The sequence below is a fragment of the Mauremys reevesii genome, linkage group 3 (assembly GCF_016161935.1).
Source record: "Mauremys reevesii isolate NIE-2019 linkage group 3, ASM1616193v1, whole genome shotgun sequence".
NCBI classification, from domain to species: Eukaryota; Metazoa; Chordata; order Testudines; family Geoemydidae; genus Mauremys; species Mauremys reevesii.
The window spans coordinates 173,027,259-173,052,943 of NC_052625.1; the positions used below are offsets into that span (position 1 = coordinate 173,027,259).

The 25,685-nt window shown below is 40.7% G+C and overlaps 1 protein-coding gene across 2 annotated transcripts in view; it reads right to left on the reverse strand.

Moving 5' to 3' along the window:
• The window catches only part of PXDN (peroxidasin), a 152,385-nt gene that overhangs the window by 47,499 nt on the left and 79,201 nt on the right, over positions 1-25,685 (reverse strand). For both annotated transcript variants that reach the window (XM_039532192.1, XM_039532191.1), the window contains 7 exons: positions 23,696-23,813; positions 22,427-22,596; positions 20,404-20,676; positions 18,848-18,964; positions 16,986-17,144; positions 11,788-11,900; positions 5,931-6,087 (listed from right to left, as the gene is read on the reverse strand). In XM_039532192.1, coding sequence (XP_039388126.1) covers positions 5,931-6,087; positions 11,788-11,900; positions 16,986-17,144; positions 18,848-18,964; positions 20,404-20,676; positions 22,427-22,596; positions 23,696-23,813 — 1,107 coding nt within the window. The remainder of the gene's footprint in view (positions 1-5,930; positions 6,088-11,787; positions 11,901-16,985; positions 17,145-18,847; positions 18,965-20,403; positions 20,677-22,426; positions 22,597-23,695; positions 23,814-25,685) is intronic.

The window sequence follows — 25,685 nt, forward strand, 5'->3', positions numbered from 1 at the left end:
AGAGGCCCCAGAAAGAGGTTTGGGGTTGTACAGTGAGCCAGCTCCACACTCACCCTGTAGCAGCAGCTTCTGTTCCGCAATACTGGGCACAATTCCCTGCTCTGGGCATTGCAACCTAGAGCACAGAGTCACAGCTCCACTCATGTTTGGCCCAGTCACTCCTCTGTCCATTATGACGGAGGGGTAGGCAGGCCAAATTTGAGTGAGTTGCACTGTGACCCCTGGTGCCAGCTCGCAACACCACTCAGTTTGGGGGCCATCTTAAACAGGGGCCCAGAGCAAATTGCCCCTTTTGCACTCCCCCCTGGGTGGCCCTGGACACAGAAGAAGAAGAACTGAGATTAAGTATCAGTTAAATATATTAACTAACCTCCTCATTTTTGCATAGTTCCCCTTTCTGAAATTATAGTTCATATATATATATATAATTTATGACTGGAATATATATATATATATTCCAGTCATAAATTATTGTGCAGTGTAGCGTGGCCACATTTCACTGGATTTTCAGGTAATATAAGTGGCTTATACCTTGTTTTCTTCAGATGGTTAGATAAAATGTAGCCATCCTTCCTTGTTCATGCCAGAGTTAACCGTGGCTTTATCACCCCAAGGTTGGACTACTTCAGTGCGTTTTGTCTGATGATATTATTCAGTAACACTGAAGAACATTGTGGCTACTGCTTATTGGACCTGGTTAGACTTAGTACATTACATCTGCACTATGTGAATGGCACTGGCTTCTGATTTGTTATTGTGCAATTCAAGGTTTCATTTGAAACCTGACTAACTTTAGGAACTCTCTCTCTATGAATCACCATGGAGGCTGAGATCAGCTGATACCTTTGTACACTGTCACTAGATTTGCATCCCTCATTCCCTGGAAATAATGATTTTTCAGTGAAGGTCTCCCAACTCTGCTATTTGTCCTCTGGTATTCTGACAGAGCTCAAGTTCATGACATTCAGAGATCGGAGCACATCACTTATTTTTGGTCAGAAATGTGTTTGACTATGGATCACTGATGAAGCAGTACATGGGGGGAGGGAGCTTTGAATTGTCTATTACATGCAATATAATTTTATGCATTGCATATTTTTTTATGTTTATGTGCCAGAGGCCAGGGCAATCAGCACAGTAAAACATTTATATAAAGTTAGCAAGAGCAAAACAGAATTCAGGACAAGAAACAATAACCAAATATATATATTTTTTAAATATATAGTAGCTTGTGTTCATTTTATATTACACAGATATTGTGCCATTCTTACCTAGATTTAAATTAGTTAATGAAAGGAAAAAATGTGTACACTGTATTGTGTAAAATTTTCAATGAAAAAACAGTTACAATCAGTAAGAAGAGCTTTGGGATTAGTCTATATAAGATCATGGAAGAGTTACAAATGATTTTGGTAGTCTCTCAGCCAGCCTATTATTTTTGTTTATATTTTTACTAATTTGTTTTTACACTGGCTTCTTATAAAACAATTAAAACAACAAAGGAATGGCCATACTGGGTCAGACCAAAGGTCCATCCAGCCCAGTATCCTGTCTACCGACAGTGGCCAATGCCAGATGCCCCAGAGGGAATGAAGAGAACAGGTAATGATCAAGTGATCTCTCTCCTGCCATCCATCTCCACCCTCTGACAAACAGAGAGGCTAGGGACACCATTCCTTACCCATCCTGGCTAATAGCCATTAATGGATTTAACCTCCATGAATTTATCTAGTTCTCTTTTAAACCCTGTTACAGAGTCCTAGCATTCACAACCTTCTCAGGCAAGAAGTTCCACAGGTTGACTGTACGCTGTGTGAAGAACTTCCTTTTATTTGTTTTAAACCTGCTGTCCATTCATTTCATTTGGTGGCCCCTAGTTCTTATATTATGGGAACAAGTAAATAACTTTTCCTTATTCACTTTCTCCACACCACTCATGATTTTATATACCTCTATCATAACCCCCCTTAGTCTCCTCTTTTCCAAGCTGAAAAGTCCTAGCCTCTTTAATCTCTCCTCATATGGGACCCGTTCCAACCCCCTAATCATTTTAGTTGCCCTTCTCTGAACCTTTTCTAATGCCAGTATATCTTTTATGAGATGAAGAGACCACATCTGTATGCAGTATTCGAGATGTGGGCGTACCATGGATTTATATAGGGCAATAAGATATTCTCCGTCTTATTCTCTATCCCCTTTTTAATGATCCCTAAAATCCTGTTTGCTTTTTTGACTGCTGCTGCACACTGTGTGGACATCTTCAGAGAACTATCCACAATGACTCCAAGATCTCTTTCCTGATTAGTTATAGTAAATTAGCCCCCATCATATTGTGTGTATAGTTGGGGTTATTTTTTCCAATATGCATTACTTTACATTTATCCACATTAAATTTCATTTGCCATTTTGTTGTGCAATCACTTAGTTTTGTGAGATCTTTTTGAAGTTCTTCACAGTCTGCTTTGGTCTTAACTATCCTGAGCAGTTCAGTATCGCCTGCAAACTTTGCCACCTCACTATTTACCCCTTTCTCCAGATCATTTATGAATAAGTTGAATAGGATTGGTCCTTGGACTGACCCTTGGGGAACATCACTAGTTACCCCTCTCCATTCTGAAAATTTACCATTTACCATTCCTACCCTTTGTTCCCTGTCTTTTAACCAGTTCTCAATCCATGAAAGGATCTTCCCTCTTATCCCATGACAACTTAATTTACATTAGAGGCTTTGGTGAGAGACCTTGTCAAAGGCTTTCTGGAAATCTAAGTACACTATGTCCACTGGATCCCCCTTGTCCACATGTTTGTTGACCCTTCAAAGAACTCTAATAGATTAGTAAGATATGATTTCCCTTTAAAGAGACCATGTTGACTTTTGCTCAACAATTTATGTTCTTCTATGTGTCTGACAATTTTATTCTTTAGTATTGTTTCAACTAATTTGCCCAGTACTGATGTTAGACTTACCAGTCTGTAGTTGCCGGGATCACCCCTAGAGCCCTTTTTAAATATTGGCGTTACATTAGCCATCTTCCAGTCATTGGGTACAGAAGCTGATTTAAAGGACAGGTTACAAGCCATAGTTAATAGTTCCGCAATTTCACATTTGAGTTCTTTCAGAACTCTTGGGTGAATGCCATCTGGTCCCAGTGACTTGTAACTGTTAAGTTTATCAATTAATTCCAAAACCTCCTTTAATGACACTTCAATCTGTGACAATTCCTCAGATCTGGGAATCTCCCTAACATTCTCAACTGTGAAGACTGAAGCAAAGAATTAATTTAGTTTCTCCACAGTGACTATCGTCTTTAAGTGCTCCTCTTTTATCTGGATTGTCCAGGGGCCCCACTGTTTTTTTAGCAGGCTTCCTGCTTCTGATGTACTTAAAAAAACATTTTGTTATTACCTTTTGAGTTTTTGGATAGCTGTTCTTCAAACTCCTTTTTGGCTTTTCTTATTACATTTTTACACTTACATTGGCAGTGTTTATGCTCTTTTCTATTTACCTCACTAGGATTTGACTTCCACTTTTTAAAAGATGCCTTTTTATCTCTCAGTTTCTTTTACATGGTTAAGCCATGGTGGCTCTTTTTTAGTTCTTTTACTGTGTTTTTTAGTTTGGGGTATACATTTAAGTTGGGCCGCTATTATTGTGTTGTCATAAATATAAACGGAAGGGTAACAACATTCCTGTATACAGTACTATAAAATCCCTCCTGGCCAGAGCCACAAAATCCTTTTACCTGTAAAGGGTTAAGAAGCTCAGGTAACCTAGCTGGCACCTGACCAAAAGGACCAATAAGGGGACAAGATTCCCCTTTCAAATCGGAGGGGGGAGGAGGGGAGGCTTTGTCTGTCTGTTCTGTGTGCTTGCCAGAGACGGATTAAGAAAGCAAGCAATCCAACTCCATTAGGATTAGTAAGTACTAGCAAGGGAATGTGTTAGCTTACTTTTATTTTGGCTTGTGATTTTCTCTGTGCTGAGAGGGAGGTGTATTCCTGGTTTTCTTTTTGTAACTTTAAAGTTTTGCCCAGAGGGAAATCTTCTGTGTTTTGAATCTCACTGCCCTGTGAGATTAGCTTCCATTCTAATTTTACAGAGGTGCTTCTTTTAACTTTTTTCTTCCTAATAAAGTTCTGGTTTTTTTGTTTGTTTTTTAAATCTGATTGGGTTTTTTTAGTGGTCTAAAAAACCCCAAGGTTGGTTTGTGCTCATCTTGTTTATTCTCAAGCCTCCCAATGAAAGGGGGTGTAGGGCTTGGGGGAATATTAGGGGAAAGGAGGAACTCCCAGTGATCCTTTCCCTGAGTTTTGTCTAATCACTTGGTGGTGGCAGCATTACCTAATCCAAGGTACAAGGGAGAATTTGTGCCTTGGGGAGTTTTTAACCTAAACTGGTAGAAATAAGTTTAGGGGGTCTTTCTTGCGGGTCCCCACATCTGTATCTTAGCTTGAAAAGTGTCCAGGCAGCTTGCAGGGATTTCACTCTAGTCACGTACCTTTTAATTTCTGTTTAACTAACCTCCTCATTTTTGCATAGTTCCCCTTTCTGAAATTAAATGCAACAGTGTTGGGCTGCTGAGGTGCTCTTCCCACCACATGATTGTTAAATGGTATTATATCATGGTCACTATTTCCAAGCGGTCCTATTATAGTTACCTCTTGGACCAGATCTTGTGCTGCACTCAGGACTAAATCGAGAATTGCCTCTCCCCTTGTGGGTTCCTGTACCAGCTACTCCAAGAAGCAGTCATTTAAAGTATCGAGAAATTTTGTCTCTACATTTCGTCCTGAGGTGACATATACCCAGTCAATATGGGGATAATTGAAATCCCCCACTATTATTGAGTTCTCTATTTTGATAGCCTAATTTCCCTTAGCATTTCCTCGTCACTATCACTGTCCTGGTCAGATGGTCGATAATAGATCCCTACTGTTATATTCTTACTAGAGCATGGAATTACTATACATAGAAATTCTATGGAACATGTGGATTCATTTAAGATTTTTACTTCATTTGATTCTACATTTTCTTTCACACATAGTGTCACTCCCCACCCCCCAGCACAACCTGTTCTATCCTTCTGATATATTGTATACCCCGGAATGATTGCGTCCCATTGATTGTCCTCACTCCACCGGGTTTCTGTGATGCCTATTATATCAATATCCTCCTTTAAAACGAGGCACTCTAGTTCACCCATCTTATTATTTAGACTTCTAGCATTTGTGTACAAGTGCTTTAAAATCTTGTCCCTGTTTATTTGTCTGCCCTTTTCTGATGTGTCAGATTCTTTTTTATGTGAATGTTTCTTCTCTGATCTGGCCCATACTTTATCCGCTTCCATCCTCTCCTCCTGACTAAAACCTTGAGAATCTCTATCAATAGACTCTCCTCTAAGGGAAGTCTCTGTCCAATCCATTTGTTCCTCTGCAGCAATCGGCTTTCCCCCCATCTCTTAATTTAAAAACTGATCTGCAACCTTTTTACCTTTAAAAATGCCAGTGGATTTATTGTCAAGTCATTCTCAAAAGTCAGTTTGTGCATGGGACTAGCAAGTTCAGATAGAGCCAAAAAATATCTCAAGAGGAAACTAGTGTGGCCTCCTGTGGCCCAAAGCATTCTTTTGGACTTCAGTCATGAATATGCTCCAAGAATGCTAGGCCATGAAGTCACATAGATGCTTGAATATTAGAGATTTTGGCTGACTTATTCCCCAAAGACCAGATTTTGAATCTCTTACTCACATTGGTGAGCCATTATTCACCTGAGTAGTCTCACTAAAATCAACACAATCACTTAGGTGAGGAAGGAGTTCACAAGCTGGCCTTTGGTGTTGAAACTGCATTTTTATGCCTTTAAGGTTAAACAGTATAAATTGTATGATCTAACTCATATCCTGCTACCCATTATAATTTATAAACCTTACCATTAACACTTAGCACCATGCTAACTGAGGAGTATCCAATAGTATTCCGGGCAACACATTCATATCGACCTTCATCAGCTGTTCCAACATCACGAATGGTAAGAAATCCCTCTGGACTAACGTGAAACTTTCCGCTTTCTGTTACCTGAACTCCATCCTGCAGCAAAGCACAATGCTCAGTTATTCTGAATGTTTCATCTCTGGCAATTTTATTAGCATTTTAAATTGGTTTTAGATTTTAAATATTTTTTTTCTTACAGCAGTGTGAACTTGTTCTGAGAACAGTAATAGATTATCTTTATTTCAGACCAATTTTATACGCCAAGTCAATCATTTAAATTAACCCAACAGAAATCCATTAATAAATCTCAGAGAAACTTTTTTTTATAGTTTAGATAACAAAATTTTCCAAGAAAAAGCAGCATAACTCACAGTACTGCACATTTCTACTGAGACAGGATGGTTTGCATGCAGAACAGTATACGGAATGTATTTATTATGTCTAGGAACTTAAAAAAGCAATATAAAATATCCTCACAGTTGTGTGCCCTTTCCATATAAAATGCAGGCCCAACAAATACTAAAACAAGACCCTGTGGGGTCATATACTGTAGAGCAGGGGTCGGCAACCTTTCAGAAGTGGTGTGCCGAGTCTTCATTTATTCACTCAAATTTAAGGTTCTGTGTGCCAGTAATACATTTTAATGTTTTTAGGTCTCTTTCTATAAGTCTATAATATATAACTAAACTATTGTAGTATGTAAAGTAAATAAGGTTTTTTAAATGTTTAAGAAGCTTAATTTAAAATTAAATTAAAAAGCAGAGGTCCCTGGACCAGTGGCCAAGACTTGGGCAGTGTGAGTGCCACTGAAAATCAGCTCGTGTGCCGCCTTCGGCACGCGTGCCATAGGTTGCCTACCCCTGCTGTAGGGAATGGATTGAATTCACTTGAATACAAATTCTCATTCATATTCACTTGAATACAACCTCCTGTAACTGAATGCTTTGGCAAAATGCTAATTATCCTCAGAGGAGGGAGAACAGAAACACTCCATTCAGACTCCTTTCCTCCCCTCTAATACTGGGAAAAGAGGAAATCCTAGTCCCCACTCATGACAGAGGTACCCAGTAGCCCCTCTGCTGGCACTCAGCCCTGCAGCCTGATCTGAGTACCCCAACCATTTCACGGGGAAAGAGAGGAATATTGCCAATAATTCAGCAGGAAGGCGGAGTTCAGTACCCTCTCCACAGGGCCATTGCTCTGAACACATTTCCCTGTGTTCTGTGCCTTCTCAGTACGTTGTTGTTGCCTCTCAGCTAAGCAGTGGTTGACCTTAGGGCTGTCTGTTACAGCTCCATTTTGTTCTTACAGCTGTCCCCTTACTCCATTTTGTTCTTCTTTTCCTCCTGTGGCCGCCCCTCCCTGGCTGTTAAGTTGTTTACCAGGGCCTCTGCCCTTCTCAAAGGGAGGGTCCCTTAAGTTGTCTAACCAGAGCCATTGCCCTTCTCAAAGGGATGGCCACTTATGCTAAGTGGGACCACTGCCCTGTTCAAAGGGTTAGTCCTGTTATCACCTTGTTAAAACCTGGGCTTGGTGTAGGGTGGGCACTGTCCAGAGCTGCAAGACCTATTGTGTTTTTAGGATCCTGGGCATGAGTCATACCTCTGGGCTCAGGGCTAGTCCAAACATGCCTCTGTGGCTGCCTGCAGTTTTTTCTCTGCCTCCCTCCTCCCTGTAAGAGGGGGAGCCAATCAGAGTTACTGGCGGGAAGCTGCCAGGGTTTGCCTTTAAAAACAGACATTTTTTGAACAGACTTCAGAAAGGTTCTTGCATTGCTGCCTGGTCTGATCAACCAGGGGTTCTGGGGGTCCTTTCTCCGCTCTCATTTTATTTTTGAGCGTACCCCCATTTTTGAACCCCCCCCATGAAGAACGAATTGCTGCCTGAGAGATCTCCTGATTATCAAGACTGTACCGAGCCTTCTGATGTTCTTGCTGCTTCTGCCTCTGCTGCTGCCTTGTGGGATGGTAAGAATCTCTCTGTGAAACTTTCTATACTTTTATTTTATTATTTTAGCTGCTGGCTCTGTCTCCCCAGCACACAGACTCAAGCTAAACCTTGGTCTGTGTTTTAAAACCTCTCTCTTAAACTCTGTGGCACTCTGCCACTAAAAGTAAGTTGGTGCTGCTGCTAAGCTCTGCTCCTGTGGGCTTTGCCCTGGACTCACGGTTTTCAGCTGTATCCACTGCTGCAGCCACCTCCCTTGGCTTCCTTGGGGGCTGCCTTGGGAGCTGTATTCTGGGGCACATACCACTCTGCCCTCTGTAACTTCCCCATAGCATAAGGTGCACCATAGATTTTGTTTCTTTAGTTTAATAAGTCATAGTTTGTTAAGATTGTAAAGCTTGTAAGTCTCACCTGCCTTGCTATAGTTCGTTGTTTTGTTGCTCCATATAGCTGCTTGTTGCAGTTTGCTTAGAATTGTGATATTTGTTGTTTTGCCTAGTCGTTGGTTAAGATAGATTTAAAAAGTCATTGCCTGATTGTATTCTGTACCTGTTTTGTTACTTTGTAGAAGCTGCTTGTCATTTTATATAAGTTTGATTAAGTTAGAGGATAGATAAAGTTCTTGCTGTTCCAATCTCCCCCTCTGAACTTCCCAAACCCCTTGCTGCTTTTTCCCCTGTGTCTGCATCACCTCTGAACTTCCCAAACCCCTTGCTGCTTTTTTCCCGTGTCTGCATCACCCTCTGAACTTCCCAAACCCCTTGTTGCTTTTTCCCCTGCATCTGCATCACCCTCTGAATTTCCCAAACTCCTTGCTGCTTTCTCCCCCACGTCTGCATCACCATCTGAACTTCCCACCCCCACACACACACACACTGCTCTGTTGTCCTTACCTCGCAGGGCTTCAGAGTCTCTCGCTGCTTGCAGCTGCATCTCTCATCAGTTGCCACTATCATTTCCCCCCCCGCCCGGTTTCTTGACCCAGCCTTTGGGTACACTCTTGCTATCACAGCCTCACAAATTAAGTCTACACTGCATAATTTCACTTATCACCCATATTGTATTATTGCACTGTGATTCACATATTACTTCCACCTTTCTGATATACTTTGTATTTGCATTAATACTATTGTGTTACATTGTGCATAAGGCCACCTACCACTTAATACATTCTATCTAAGATTGTTGACCATTCTATATAGAAGCTACTATTTTATTTTGCATTTCCTTTTGGTATGTTTTACATTCCACATTGTATCTAGAGCTGTTCCTATATAAAGTTGAGTTGCTTATTAACTGTACTGTATCCCATTGTGCTAAACCCCACTTACTGTACCCCACTGTTAGAACTCCCTACACTGTTCAATAAGAAACCCCCCCCACCATCATTGTCTATTGTAAACACCCTATACACCCCATCCCATCGTATTTCATTGTTAAATTCTCACCACTCCCTTTTTCCTTTAATAAATAAATTAATTTGCACCCCACCCGTGTGGTAATTGCTCCCCAAGATCCCATATACCTGCAGGCAGGGACAAGGGCCTTGCTGCAGGTCAGTTTCCATTATTGGAGAGAAACTGATGTCAAGTGCACTATCATTTGTTTATTTCCACTATGTAATGTTCTCATCTGCACTGTGTAGGCGAGTTCTGTTATTTTTCAACCACAACAGACTCCAGAGATGCCTACACATATTTGAAACTCCAGTTTAGTCATGCTGAATAGTCACCAAGAACAGCTGCCTTTATCTCTGTCCCACAAGGTTGCCCATCATCCTCCCAAAAGCCAAGGGACTATCTGCTGCAGAGTCAGTGGAGCCGAGACACAGCCTCCTTCGCCTGAGCAGCTCTGTGCTTGCAGAATGAGTGGGGGCAGTAGCATGTAACCAAATGTGCCCCCTATGCTTCACCTCTGTTTGGAGGGGAGAAATCCCCTCCCCCCAAAATGTGCCCATGGTCGCCCCCAATAACCCCTCCCAGTGTGGCTTCCCTTTGCTTCCCTGCTGTTTTCTGTAGGGAAACACAGAAAATCTGTGGGCAGAGAGGAAGGAGAGGAGGTGCGTGCCATTTTCTGTGCATGCTGTATACTTTATTGTAGGCACTAAATTTCAGAAATCTCAGTGGTCATTGTAGATTAGCTCCAGGGTTTTCAATCCAGTGTACTCATGGAAGACTCAGATTGCAGTTGAGTGTGAATACAGCAACAATGGCAGAATTCAGCAGAGGTTTTATTTTTTTTAATAAAGTAAAGGCTACTGGGCTTCTCAACCACCAGAAAGCGGTAGGGAGCAAGGCATAGTGGTGATGAGGGCTCCCTGGCTTTTGCCAAAATGAGATGGGACAGCAGATACTGTTCCCTGCAGGACATATAATGACCATGAAGCTAAAATTGTCAATCAAATTTTGAATAATTGATTTTTATTTAAAAATGTATGGGAGTGCTTATTGCAAGAGATCAAGAGAAAAAAATACAAAACAAAATAATTAAAAAATTAGAAGCCAACCAACCCAGATACACAATCATCATATGAAACATAGGTGGCAAAAGACAAACCTGTTAACCATCATGAAAGTCAACTACCAAAAGAAATCAATTAATTATTGATAGAAAGAATGGGAATAAAACAAGGTTAGCTGATGCAACTAAAAAATAAAAACCAGAACCACACAAACCCAAGAAAGGAAGGAGGCCAAAGAACTGTGGAGAATACGGCCATCAAAGTGCAGTGAGTCCCAATTGAAAGTGATATTCATCTAATGCACATGTTATGTATCTGCAGTCATTTACAAAAAACATACTTTTGAAAGTTGGAGCATATGGGGAGACTTGTTATGCAACAATTAAAGCAGTATTATAGTGGTATGAGAATCAAGGAAATTCAAGATTCATATTGGCGCTTTATTCTTAACTCATGTAATTGGACACTAGTACAGCGTAGCATGCTATACATGATCATCCACTGTTGTCAGATTCCTGCAATGGGTAAGACTACAGTGGAAATCGAAGACTGAGTGGGAGGCCTGCCTGACTTTTCTTGCTTTCATTAGTTTTCATTTGTTTAAGTTAATATCATCTCCGTGTGAGATTTCTTCATTACGATGCTCTCATTTACAGAAAATATTTTTAAAAGATATTTGTCAAAAAAGCACAGACAGAAAGGTACAATTCAACAACTTCACCATGAGCCACCAACCACTCTCCTGGTTGAAGTTACAGTACTGTCTAGGGCCTCCACAATGCTAGCAAAATGTCTGCAAGCAGTCCTTATCCTATTCTTGATATAGACTTGTAATTTTCAGAGCTGCACAAAACTGAAATAGAAAAGCCTTTGCAATACCTTTGAACATCCTTTTTCAAACTGGGATGTAAATTTTAGGCACAATTCCTGTATTAGAGGTGCTCCACAGGCCTGATCTATTCCTAAAATTTAGAACAACCTAGGTACATCGCTCAGGGATGTGAAAAATTTCACACCCTGTGCAATGTACTTAGGTCACCCTACCCACCATTGTAGATGCAGCTATGTTATCACCTCTTGGAGAGACTGATTACCTACATCAATGGAAAAACCCTTCTGTCATTGTAAGAAGCGTCTACACTACAGTACTTCAGTTGCACAGCCACTGTGCAATAGCTGTGCCACTGTAGCATAGACAAATTCTCAGGTTAAGGACCTACACTCTGAACACCCTTGGCAGCACAGATGCCTGAGCTGCTGATGTCATTTGAGGTTAGACACAGAACAAGCAACAATCAGCCACAGCACACCTAATAAAGCCTGATTTAACTGTGGTGAAATCTGAAAAAGTCACTGCATTCTAAAGCAATCTAACAAAGATTTATTACCTTATTCCATGTTATTACTGGCTCAGGCTCTCCTTGAGAACTGCATGGAATCTGAACGTTTGTGCCAACTTCTACTGTCATATCACTCGGAACGTTAGCAAACACAGGAGTAACTAAAACAATGTTACATGGACACAATAAAAAATGTGAAAGTATTTTAAGTTTATACAATAAAGAAAATTACAACAGCATAGCTCAAAATCACATACAACAACTTAGCTGAATGAATGCAGTAAGAGCTGCATATACAACAGTTGAGTCTTTATTATGGCACTAAAAACAGGAAAACTTTTTCAAATAAACTACTCATCCTATTATTTGCACACAAATAGTTCAGAATAAGGATTGTAGGTGGGGCTCATACACCATCTATTTCCCCAACCCTTCCCATTATAAGAACCTCTTTTCAGTTGCTTGTTACTTTGCCAAACTTTAACCACTGGGCTGAAATTTTCCATTTTCCTCAGGCTGAATTTTTGTTTAAAAAATTTTAGGCAGAATAGTGCAGCCACTTCCAAGCATGAAGCTATGTAAAAATATGTTGTTTTGCCTATGTTAAAATGCTTATTGTCCCTGGAGATCTTTTTTTTAATAGTTCTAGTGCCATGCTTTGGAGCAGGCACTTGAAATCTGACAGGGGTATGTATGGCCTTTCTGTGAGGGATGTGCTTTTCCTGGCCAATCTGACCAAATTTTTTAAAATTGGAAGACTTTTATTTAAAATTTTGCAGTTCACAAATGCTCTGTTAAAACAACTTAGATTTTAGCAGCTAAATTCCCCCAAAAGTTTCAATGCACATTGGGCATGTTCCAGTCAAGATGTGAGCAGGACTTACCCTGTGATTGCAGCTATGGGCTGCTACAGGCCATGCTGGGTCCAGGCACAGGAACGGAGAATTGGGAGACACTCCCCTGTGCTTTCAATAGGCCCCCTGCTAGGCCTAGGAAGTATGGAGGAAAAAACTGAGTGATTTGAATACAGAGGGGACAAGAGCTGGACCTGTGTGGGCAATGGGGGAGCAGACTGGGATAAACAGCCAGGTGGTGAGAGACTGATTGAAGATTGGCAGAGGGATGAGAGGGAAATTGGACTGATGGGGGAAACTTGGTCAAGCTAGGCAAAGAGACTTGGTCCAGGTGTCAGGGAGGTGAGGGGGACTGGGACTAGCTGGACAAGAAGACTAGAAGCCAAGCCAAGAGGGAAGGGGCTGGAACCAAGTATATGGATGGAAGACTGACAACAGATGAGGAGCTGCAGTGGGGACTGAGAAAAAGGATTGTCTGAGCAAGGACCAGTGAGATGGGGGAAAGAAGGGAAGGGTAGACAGATCCGATGAGAAGCAAGGTGCAGAAGGAGAAGTGGGACTGGCTGGACAAAGAGACTGGGACAAGCAGCTGGTGGGAGTGAGGGGGAGACACTGAGATTGGACGAGAAGCACAGGAAGGGAGGTTGGGACAGGAAGCTAGTGGGGACGGGGAAGATGGATGCGGGGAGCAGAGAAGAGACATCAGATGAGGAGCCAAGGGTGGGAGAGATTGTGACTGTCTGGGACACGCAGGTAGGCCACAGGGGGAGAGACTGGGAGTGAGAACAGCGAGGTCATCCAAAGCGGTGAGACTAGGACTTGCTGGGCTATAAGACTGGGCCTGGGATGAGAAGCCTGAAGAGTGGATACTGGGACTGGCTAAGTGAGGAGAATGGGACTGGGATGAGAAATCAGTAGAGAGACAGGATTGGGACAGGTTGGAGGGGACAGGGCACAAAGGGTCATGGCTGAGGGAAAATGGGCAGACACTGAAATCCAGACACTGAAATGTCAAAAGTGCTGAGAAATGGAGAAAATGGGAGCTGTGCTTTTGACATATAAAGTGGTATGTAATGCTAAGTAAAAAATCAGGTGCCAGGTGTCTCAAACTGGCACCCAAAACTAATGGATATGTTTGACCTACATCTCTGTGTGCCCCTGTTCCCCATGTGCAAAATGGGGATAATAATACTCCCTCATCTCATAGAGATGTGACAAAAATAAATTCATTAATATTTGTGAAGCCCTCAGATACTATAATGATGAGCACCACAGAACAGCTCAGGTAAAAAGGAGTAATACTGTCTGCAGAACAGGGTTTAAATAGCATACCACAATTAAGGCATGGGGCAACATATTGAACAATGAGGCGAAAACAAAATTTTGAGTAACTTCTCATTAAGTGAGCACCATCTATTCTGTTGCACAGGCAACTTTTTTGTGGCACTTTCTAACTTATGTGATTGACTTTGCAACCTAAATAATATTCTTTTAACATAGGTTCTTGAATGTAATATTTTGTATAAATTCAGCAACATTTAGATTTAACTTTAATTAATGAGTTCAGTCAATGAACATAATTTTTTAGTCCTGCAGCTTCTGTTCTTGTCCACTCTAGATTCCTCACTGAGATCAGTATTGGTTTTTTTAGCTGAAGTCAATGGGTATTTTCCCTGAGCAATGACTGAACTCAATGAGATTAAACATGTAATTTGAAAGAATTTTCAGTTAGTAATACTACTTGAAACACTGATATGTCAACACAGAGGATCAAGTACAAAACACAAACTAAAATGTTCCCACTTAATCCTTAAAGGCAGATTATGAAAAAAGAAAAAAAAAGAAAAAAAATGGGAAATGGACAACATTTTTCATGTTGTTTGATTTTCTGTTTCAGGAATGACACTGAATACTATGGGAAGGCCATCTTTCCTTTGCTCTGGGAACAGAAAATTTGGGGGTTCTGGCCACCATGAAAAAACACATAGCCTAATTAGTTACACATGTACAGCAGTCTTATGGGAAACACACGCAGAAGAAAGGCAAAATTTTCACAACACAAAAATACTCCACAAAATCTGAAAAAACAGTCATCCAAAGAGGAAATCTCCCTCCACAAAAAAAAAAAAAATCAGAAAAATGTCTCAGAGACAGCAGCATTTTCTTCAAACAAAAGTACTCTGACATAAATACTGGTCAGCTTCTGACCTTTTCATTTATTAAGCAAACAGTAAGGAAAACCGGAAGCTAAAAACACACGTCGTCAGAATTTATGAACTAGGAATCCAGAATGAGTAGCAAAGTTTCCAGCTGACAAAAAAAAATCCTATTCTGTTAGGCTCTGAGCCAACAAAGCACATAAACACATGCATAACTATAAGCATGTGAGCTTTCCTGTTGATTTCAGTCAAGATCACAGTCCTATTGAGCTAGATGTTGAACAAACAGAGACAATTGAGTTCTTTATCTCTGCTACCCATTGAATTATGGAACTACTCACATGTCCATAGTTAAGCATGTATTTAAGGGATTTGCTGGACAAGGTTCTAAGCTAAAACAATGAGGAGTCCGGTGGCACCTTAAAAACAGATTTATTTGGGCATAAGCTTTCGTGGGTAAAAAAACCCACTTCTTCAGATGCATGGAGTGAAAATTACAGATGCAGGCATAAATATATTGACACATGAAGAGAAGAGAGTTACCTTACAAGTAGAGAACCAGTGCTGACAGGGCCCCACAGTATGCCAACATTTTTATGGCTGACTTAGGACAATGCTTCCTCAGCTCTCATCCCCTAGCGCCCCTCCTCTACCTGTGTTACACTGATATCTTCATCATATGAACCCATGGGAAGGAGGCTCTTGAAGAATTCCACCTGGATTTCAACAATTTCCACCCCACCTCAGCCTGGACCAGTCCACACAAGAGATCCACTTGTGTAAATAAGTGATGGTCACATAAACACCACCCTATACTGGAAACCTACTGACCACTATACTTACCTACATGCCTCCAGCTTTCATCCAGGACACATCACACGATCCGCTGTCTACAGCCAAGCCCTAAAATACAACCTAATTTGCTCCAATCCCTCAGACAGAGACAAACACCTAAACGATCTTTAGCAAGCATTCTTAAAACTGTAATATCCACCTGGGGAAGTGAGGAAAGAGATTGACAGAGCAAGACAGGTACCTAGAAGTCACCCAAAATGCTGTCCTACAGGACAGGCCCAACAAGAAAAACAACAGAAAATCACTGGCCATCACATGCAGCCCTCAGCTAAAACCTCTCCAGCACATCATCAAGGATCTACCACCTATCCTGGAAAACAATCCCTGACTCTCACAGACTTTGGGAGGCAGGCCAGTCCTCGCTTGCAGACAGCCCCCAAACCTGAAGCAAATACTCACCAGCAACTACACACCACACCACAGAAACACTAACCCAGGAACCAATCCCTGTAACAAACCCTGCTGCCTATTCTATCCCCATATCTACTCTAGCAACACCATCAGGAGACCCAACCACATGAGTCACACCACCAGGGGCTCATTCACCTCCACATCTACTAATGTGATATATATGCCATCATGTGCCAGCAATGCCCCTGTGCCATGTAATTTGGCGAAACGGAACAATCTCTACGTAAAAGAATGAATGGATACAAATCAGACATCAGGAATGGTAACATACAAAAGCCAGTATGAGGACACTTCAATCTCCCTGGACATTCTATAAGAGATTTAAAAGTAGGCTCCCTTCGACAAAAAAAAATTCAGAAACAGACTTCAAAGAGAAACTGCAGAGTTACAATTCATTTGCAAATTTAACACCATTAATTTGGGCTTGAGTAGGGACTGGGAGTGGCCGGCTCACTACAAAAGCAATTTTCCCTCTCTTGGTATTGACACCTCCTCATCAATTATTGGGAGTGGACCACATCCACCTTGATTGAATTGGCCCTGTCAACACTGGTTCTCCACTTGTAAGGTAACTCCCTTCTCTTCATATATCAGTATATTTATGCCTGCATCTGTAATGTTTAATCCATGCATCTGAAGAAGTGGGTTTTTTACCCACAAAAGTTTATACCCAAATAAATGTTAGTCTTTAAGGTGCCACCGGACTCCTCCTTGTTTTTGTGGACACAGACTAACATGTCTACTACTCTGATACTCATAAATATTAACTCCAACTTTCAAACATGGTTTAGAAGAGGAAAATAATAAGTCAAGCATTCCATTGAGTATTTTAACATAAGTCTAAGACCCATACTTATAAAGGTGTTTAATCGCCTAACTCCCCTTGATACTCCCTCAATAGCTGTTAAAATCTGGCCCTAAATGTACTTTTTCTGAACAGATGCAAATATGGATATAGTGAACATACCTCTAGTTTGTACTGTTAACTGTACAGCTGTTCTTTGGGATCCTACAATGTTGACGGCTTGACATTCATATTGGCCTTGGTCGTGAAGAGCAACCCTGGAAATCCTCAGTGTTCCAGATGATAGTACTAGATGTCTTCTATCTACAGAGAGTTGGCTCCCTGAAACACAGCATTTGTTATTTACTAATTACAGCCATGTAAAATAAAATACTATCTATATTTCAGAGACAACCCAGAGCCATTTAGTATTTGACAAAGCCTACACAATTTTTTAAATAAAAAAGTAGAGGTTTCACAAAACAAATTATTTAGAAAAAATGTTTTGAAACTACTACCTACTCTCCAGAACACACACTGTGGCATGGTCTACACTACGAAATTAGGTTGGTATAACTACATTGCTCAGGGGTGTAAAAAATCTACAACCCTGAACAATGAAGTAAAGTTGACCCAATCCCTGGTATAGACAGTGTAAGGTCAATTGAAGAATTCGTCCATCAACCTAACTACCACCTCTCTGAGAGGTGGAGTACCTAAGCTGATGGGAGAACCTCTATCACATCTACTTTTTACAGCAGAAAAGAGAGAAAAGCATGATATTCACACCCAAGAAGCATCAAGTCAACAAATCACTATAGGAAGTATGCAAATGGAGAACATTGTTACTTTCATGTCATCTCTTTTTTCCATCTCACCCACCTAACTATCAGAAAAAAGTGAACAGCCCTGCAGAACCGGATATATCAACGTAAAAGGAATTAAACAAAATGCACAAAAATAATGCTGAGTGCCAGTCTTGTCCACCCACCCCTGCTCCCTTTCCACCAGACTCTATTTTTCTTCATTGGTGGCCATTGTACATAACATTTGTTTGGAGCCACCTCAAGAAGTGGAGGAGAGGGAAAATCCATAGACACTGTCAGAGCCTCAATGATCAAGTTCTTACTAGAACTCTGCTTTATCTGCCACTACTTGCAACCTCCTGTGAGTTGCTTTTCCTGCTATAACCTCACCCTACCACTATGCTGGCACATGTTGTAGGTTGGGGTAGGCAACCTATGGCACACATGCCAAAGGAGGCACGTGAGCTGATTTTCGGTGGCACTCACACTGCCCAGGTCCTGGCCACTGGTCCGGGGGGGCTCTGCATTTTAATTTAATTTTAAATGAAGCTTCTCAAACATTTTAAAAATCTTGTTTACTTTACATACAACAATAGTTTAGTTATATAATATAGACATATAAAGAGACCTTCTAAAAATGTTAAAATATATTACTGGAATGTGAAACCTTAAATTAGAGTGAATAAATGAAGACTTGGCACACCACTTCTGCCGACCCCTGTAGTAGATCTACTTACTCATCTTATGTACACTATCATTTCTATCACCCCTGTATTTGGCCTAGCATCTTTACACTACCATTCCTGAAATACAGTCCACTAGAGTGGACCCCTGTGCCCAGGCCAAGTCATATTACCTCCAGTTTGAACCTCCATTTGGTCATTTATTTTGTCAATGTCTTTAAGGGGTGGAACAGGTGCCAGTGCTAGTGGATTATAGCTCAGGATCAGTGCCAAAGTCTTTCATCTACTCCACATGAATGGAAAGAATATTTCTTGCACAACCATTTTACAGATAGCAGTTAAAGATTATCACATTATATGTTTAATCTACTTAGATTTATAACTACTAAGTGTTTTACCTTAACTGAACAACTTGATATCCTCCATCAGAGACAAAGAGGTTTTTAAGGCAATTGTATAGCAAACACATGCACATTTTCTGCTATTTCATAAGTGATTCTAAAAGGGATGTAATATTTTCAAGGTTTAAAAGTAAAACCTCTAATCAACTTCTTACCTCCTTTAGTCCAGGCAATAACAGGCTGTGGATAGCCTTGCGCTTCACAAGGGAAATCAACAGTGTGGCCCTCAATCACTACTCTGTCTTGAGGAGTGACAGTAAACTGAGGTACAGCTACAGGAGGGAGAAAAGAACACGTTAAACAACAATTGAAAGATGCTCCATTGGTTGATATTACTTATTTTCTATGTGACTTGCACAGTTCTGTGGGGACAGGGATACTGCTAGCTCTTTTAGATTGTAAGCTCTTTGGGGCATGAATTGTCTCTTACATATATGAACAGAGCCTAGCACAATGGGGCCCTGATCTCCATTGGGATCTCTAGGCATTACTATAATACAAATAAATAATAAATCATAATCATAATAATAGATCCAAAATACGAATGTACCTTAAGACTGGTATAATCAAGTAGAGAATGTTCTCTGGATTCAAAATATCTTGCTTGCTTTCTTTCTTTAAAAAAATCCTCAACTAAATTATGAAGAAAACACAACGTGATCACAACCAGCCTGAGCTGCTCTTTTCTTGTAACACACACACAGTGCTTTTATACAAAAGAAAACCAATGAACGAAATACAGGCCAGATTCTGCAGTAACACTGTAGCATTACCAATGAGAGCAGGCATTTGTTCAGTTCTCAAAATACATCCACCTGTTAGCTGATGGAAAAGTGGAACTAAACACACATGGGGAATTTGTTTTCTGTAATTTGAAAAATAATTATGTATTGGTTGACACGGTTCTTGCTCTAAGGAGTTTACAATCTAAAAGAAAAAAAGTGGGAAAATATCAAAACTGATGAGGAAAGAACAAATTTAATTTTTTAAAAGATATTAGAAACCTATGAAAAAATAACTGCTAGTATCACTACCAGCTTTAAAAACTAGCAAGTAATAGCCTATGTATAAAAGAAATGTATTGCATATAGTGTTCCAGAAAATATTTTATATTCTAGGCTATTGGAAAATTATACTGAAAATAAAATTACTCTGATTACAATAATTTGTACTACTATAATTGACAGTTCACAGAAGAGCTGTACAAATGATCAGGGGGCTGGAGGGATTGCTAGCTTCCATGCAGCAAATCAGTCAAAAGAAAAATGATTAGGAAAGATGGGTGACACAGAACAATACTCAGAACTCCACGTCCAGTAGTATATGCGTACATCTTTAGACATGCCAGGTGCTGCAGAAAACATTTGAGTCCCACACAAACTGGGCATTGACAGTGTGTATAGATGTGATTATATAAACAGACCAGCAGACAAAATCTTGAACAGCAGACGTTTCAAAACATGAATGAGGATATAAACATTTGTGTATAATTCTTCCAAAGTTTTATTTCTAGATTAAGGGCCTGAGATTCTGCTCTCGCTGAAGTCAATGGCAAAATATTTAGAGAGGGAACAAGGTACACAATTAAAATAATGCACTTATGGTTTAATTCATTTCCAGCTTTTTAGAAAACAAAATAGAAATATGCTTCCTTTGAATTAATTTGTCGTTTTGAAAAATATAATGTCTTTCCTTGTTTAATATTACTTACCTTGCACTATGATGTAAGCAGTTGCATGGATATTATCTATACTGTTGGTTGCAAAACAGGTATACTCGCCACTATCTTCCTGGTTCACATTTTGTATGTATAGGCCTCCTGAAGGAGTGATTGTGATGCGAGGATCATTTGGTAAAGGGGTTCTGTCGCCTTTTGTCCATGTGATCCGCGGTTGCGGATGGCCGGTTGCACTGCATTCCAAAGTAACACTTTCTCCAACTAATACTTCTGTATTTTGTGGGTGGATCACAAAACTTGGCCTGGCTGTCAGAAGAGAACCATGCTTAAATGTGGCTTTTATCCATTTCCAGACCTTTATAAACATCAACAGGCTAGAAGAAAAACCCTTATAAAATTGTGTTTAAGGAATTTATGAAAAAAATATCAGAGCACAAAGCACACTTTAGATAATCTGTTGCTGTTTAAAAGGTTCTTTTCACTAAGAAAGAAACTGATACAGAAGGGGGAAAAAAACAGACAAAGTGTTTAATGCACAAAATGGGAGAATGCACAAAATGAGAGAAAAAAAGATTTAAAAAAATTTAAATAACTTCTTTCAATTATAGCAATCACAAGTGTAACTTGTGACTAAAGTAGGTACAATATTTTCAGGAATGTAATTTTTTAACTTGCTGGTGTCCCTTTAAACATATGTAATACATCTCCAGAAAACAATTCTATGGGTGAAGTTAGTGGTCATATATGTCAGGCAAGACTCTGACATAGTGCTAGAAGGGGTTGTACTAAAAGTATTGTTTAGTCCTCTGCAATGCATCTCCAACGCATCTCATGATTGACCTGTACCACTTTTGCTATTCTCCATCCTGGCTCCTTCTTGAACAAAAACCAGAAACTGTTTGACTTTGTAATGTGACAAACTAGCTCATTAAGCAGGACATGCGAGTGAATAATGACAGGCACAGGGATGAATTTAAAATGTTAGGTCACAACTTTATTAAACTTAATATGGAGGAAGGGTGCTATGTGTCCCATCTCCCTGTACCACCCCTTGAAGTAGATCCAGTGCAGGGTTTACAGGTCTCCGATCACCTACCATAACTCAGGACCATACACACCCCTAAAATGGGTGGCTGAAATGGAGCAAGAGACTTAAGAAACCCTGGGCAAAGTTTTAAATGAATGATTGAGGGAAGCAAGGAGACAATTAGCTCCCATCTCCCTCTGTCTGGACAATAGGTGGCAGAGTGCCCAGGAGAAGAAGAGTCCTATGCCTGCATAGATGCCACAGTTGCCAACTTTCACATGGTAAATAAGCACCCCGACTTTCATAATAAACCAAACATCAAGCTAATGCCATTTCAAAACAAGGCCAAAACAATCCCTAAGAACCCCAACACTCTATGTGACTAAATTTCAGAGACCTGCAGTCTGGGACTGTGGGGGGCCCGCTCCGCCCCCCGACTCTCTCCCCCCCTAACCCCTGCTTGCCAGGAGCCTGTCAAAAAACAGAAACAACAAGCTACAAGCCAGACAAGCAACAAGCTACAAGCCAAAAACTAGCCAACAAGCAACTCACAAGCCAATTAAGCCAAAAACAAGCCCAATTTTTCTGTGTTTTTTCCACGGGTTTGGCACGTCTGATAGACTCCCCTTTTCATTCTAAAGCTGTCTGTCACCTTGTAGGTCCAATCAAGTCTTCCACCCATTAAACTGGGTGGGTGGCATCGTTATTTTTGTTTTGAGCATCTGAACTCAGGTTTCTAAAGATCAGTACACTATAACAACAGAACCATTTAATTCTCTTCTTCCTTCCCTCATATACTACTAAAGATAATCTACATTATTACTCTGATTAAATGGTATAATACAATTACTACTATAATGGGTTGATAATTTCCAGGATTGCAATAACTAGATGGTGATGCAAATGAAGTTGCAAATATGCAAAGGAAGTATAAACCTGCAGTTAATGTATAAAAGCAAATGTACTTCACTGTGAAAGTGGACTTCTGATTAATAAAAAACAAACAATTCTGTATCTAAAATCTGTTACCTGGTGACCCAAAGTATCTAAGAGTAACTTCTTGAGTTTTCACTTCTCCTGCCACATTTTTCGCCATGCACTGGTAAATACCCTGGTCTGTCTCTTGAGTATTCTGAATCATCAGAGTGCCATCATCTAGCAAGTTTAGACGGGAATCTGTTTGCATACTGAGCTCATTACTGTAAAGACAGAAATCTGCTGAACTAAATCTTTTAAATCAAAACCACAGAAAAAACATATCAAATCACAAAAGTCTAAATGTATTAACAAACGTAACCTACAAGAATAAGTCTTTAGCGTAATAGGTCCAGGTAAGTGTAATAATAGAACTTTTAGTCTTAAATTAACAAAAAGCAGCAGAGATGAATACCAAACAGTGTGACATTTTAAAAAATGTAAACATTCCGACTTCAGAACTGAAAAGCTAGACTAATCTTAGAAGTATAAATGTTTTATACAGTTTGGAGGGAAAAACAACAAGAGTGAGTTACACACATCCATTTCCAGTTTTTTATTCAGGATATCAATTGTTCTCATTGCCAAACATCTCTAAATGTCTCAAGCCAGTGTCAATAAACCCACACCCGAATCTCTCTTATTTCTTCTTAAAACTCTTTCATATGTGGATTCTGAATACATGCTTTTGTTGATTATAAAGAGGTGATAATTTCAGTGTTGAGATTTTAAAGTGAAGTTTTTTAAAAAAAGCCTATAAAATATTTTACCATCTCATGTTTAAAAGTAGCTCTCAAGTTTTCTCTTTGATTTGCTAAAGTGATATTAATTCAGGATGGAAACTGATCTTCTAGCTACAGCATAGGGACTGCAGACAGATATCACATAGTAGGTAATGAAACAATGAGTGCCCTTGAACAAAATTCACCAATATCTGCTGCACCTGCAAACTACATATTACATGCATTTATAGAATGACCTGATCTTTATATACAAAAGCCTATTACTTTAGTTAATCTAGGGTTTTGCAGGTCTCTGAAATTTTGTGGATGCAAATGCAGTTGAAAAATTGCCCATGGTATCATGATATCATAGATCGGGTTCTTTATTATATAAGGCTCTTTATTATATGATTGTTATACTCTGAACTGCAAAGAAACTAGATCTAATTATAATTGCCAATATATTAAATTTTTATAATACTAATATGATGTTCTCAAGTATTTCATGTTTGTGTACATGCATGGTGAATTTCATACACCAACTGTAAAGCAAACATAACAAACAATTCCTTTCTTTCTCTCCTTTTTTTCCTTAACTTACTTGTTTCGAAGCCAGATAATTTCTGGTTTGGGATTGCCTTCAGCTCTGCAAGTGAAGTACACTGTATTCCCTGAGGTAACGTCCACATCCTGAGGTTCTGACGTAATTCTTGGCCTCTCTGTATCAACAATAAAAGGTATCAAGGAAAACTTGCTTGTTTTAAAACGATTAAAGTAAATCATTAAATATTTATTCCCCCCCACACACACACTGTATATAGATGAACATTTTTCACAAATGTTTCAAGTAAAAGTACTTAATCAATCAAGATTAAACATATTTTTCTCTACACAAAATTATCACTGGTTTTCTGACCTCTCTCAAAATTTACTAGAGTCAATTTTAAAAACTAAAACATGGCTTTTGTAAATTTATATCAGATTCTGAAGCAAAGAACTTGTATATATTTAGTTTTACAGAAATTTGATTTGCATTACAAGAAAGAGCTTCCAGCCAGCACAGTGACATTTAAAATTATTTATACTGGCTACTGGAATATTTTGGGGCTATAGCATGGCAAAGTATTGCAACATAAGCAACAGTAACTTTTCAGTAACAAAATTCTTCAGTGTATGTATAGACGAGTGGTTCCCAGATTGGGGTTCGCGAACCCCTGGGGGTTGGCACAAAGTTACAGGGGATTCGCCAGAAAAATTTCCCTAATGGGAAAGAGAACCCGGCCAGAGAACCCCGGGCATGGGAGGCAGCAGGTGAGACCCAGTTGCAGGGCAAATAGCCCGAGCCCCATAGAGCGCTGAGCAGGCAGCCAGGCCCTGGTCAGTGGGGGCGCCGGCAGCCCGAGCCCGCGGAAGTTGCGTCTGGCAGGCCAAGCCCCAGCAGTCAGCAAGGAGAGCGGAGCTGGGCAGTTGGGGCTAGCAGCACAAGCTCTGTGGAGCACACAGCTGCCCCCATCAGTGGGGGAGTCGGCAGCCAGAGCCCACGGCAGTTGGGACTGGCAGCCCGAGCTCTGCAGAGCGTACAGCTGTGCCGCGGTCAGCCCCATGGAGAGCGGAGCTGGGCAGTTGGGGCTAGCAGCACAAGCCCTGCGGATCGCACAGCTGCCCCCATCAGTGGGGGAGTCGGCAGCCAGAGCCCGCGGCAGTTGGGGCTGGCAGCCCGAGCTCTGCAGAGCGCGCTGCTGTGCCGCGGTCAGCGGGAGCCCAAGCCCCAGCAGTCAGTGCGGGGCTGGCAGCCCTGCCCCTATCAGCGGGGGGGGTCAGCAGCCAGAGCCCCTGCTGTCAGCATGAGGTCGGCAGCCCAAGCCCCATGGAACATGGGGCTGGGCAGTTGGGGCCAGCAGCCCAGACCTCGTCACGGAGCCAGCAGCCTGAGCCCCAGGGTGGGCAAGGGGGCAGCTGGGACCCCAGGTGCGCAGGTGGCAGCTCGGACCCCTGTCCTTGGCAGACGGGGGAAGTTGGGCGACATGAAGGGCAGAGTGAGCAGGGACCAGGCTGTATGTGGGAAGTGGCCCAGGCTAATTTGTCCCTCATGGGCACCCCCCTAGTGACAGCCCTGGTGGCGGAAGAAAAAGTGTTTGTATGCCAGACCAGCAGGAACCACGTTGTAGCCAGTGTAGCAGCATTAAGGTGCCTCAGTAATTCGATACTAAGTCATTCTCTCTGGAGTGCTGTTTTGCGAGACACGAGTGACTCATTTTCTAGTTTGTTGGTTGTTAGCATTCTCTCTTTGTTATTTTTATTAGAACTTTTGTGCACAAGTTCAATGTATAGATGGCTGAAAAAGGAAAGTGTAAAGACGGAAGAATCAGCTAGTGTTTCCTCAAGTCCACATTGTGGAAAATCTAAGTCTAATGTTCATGATGGTCCTAGAAAGTCACTTAAAATAAAATAAAATAAAATATGACAATGATTATATAAAATATGCTTTTACATGCATTGGTGATCAAGAACGTCTGAAACCACTGTGTGTAACTTGTGGTGATGTTCTAGCAAACAGCAGCCTCAAACCTTCTCTATTTCAGTGCCATCTA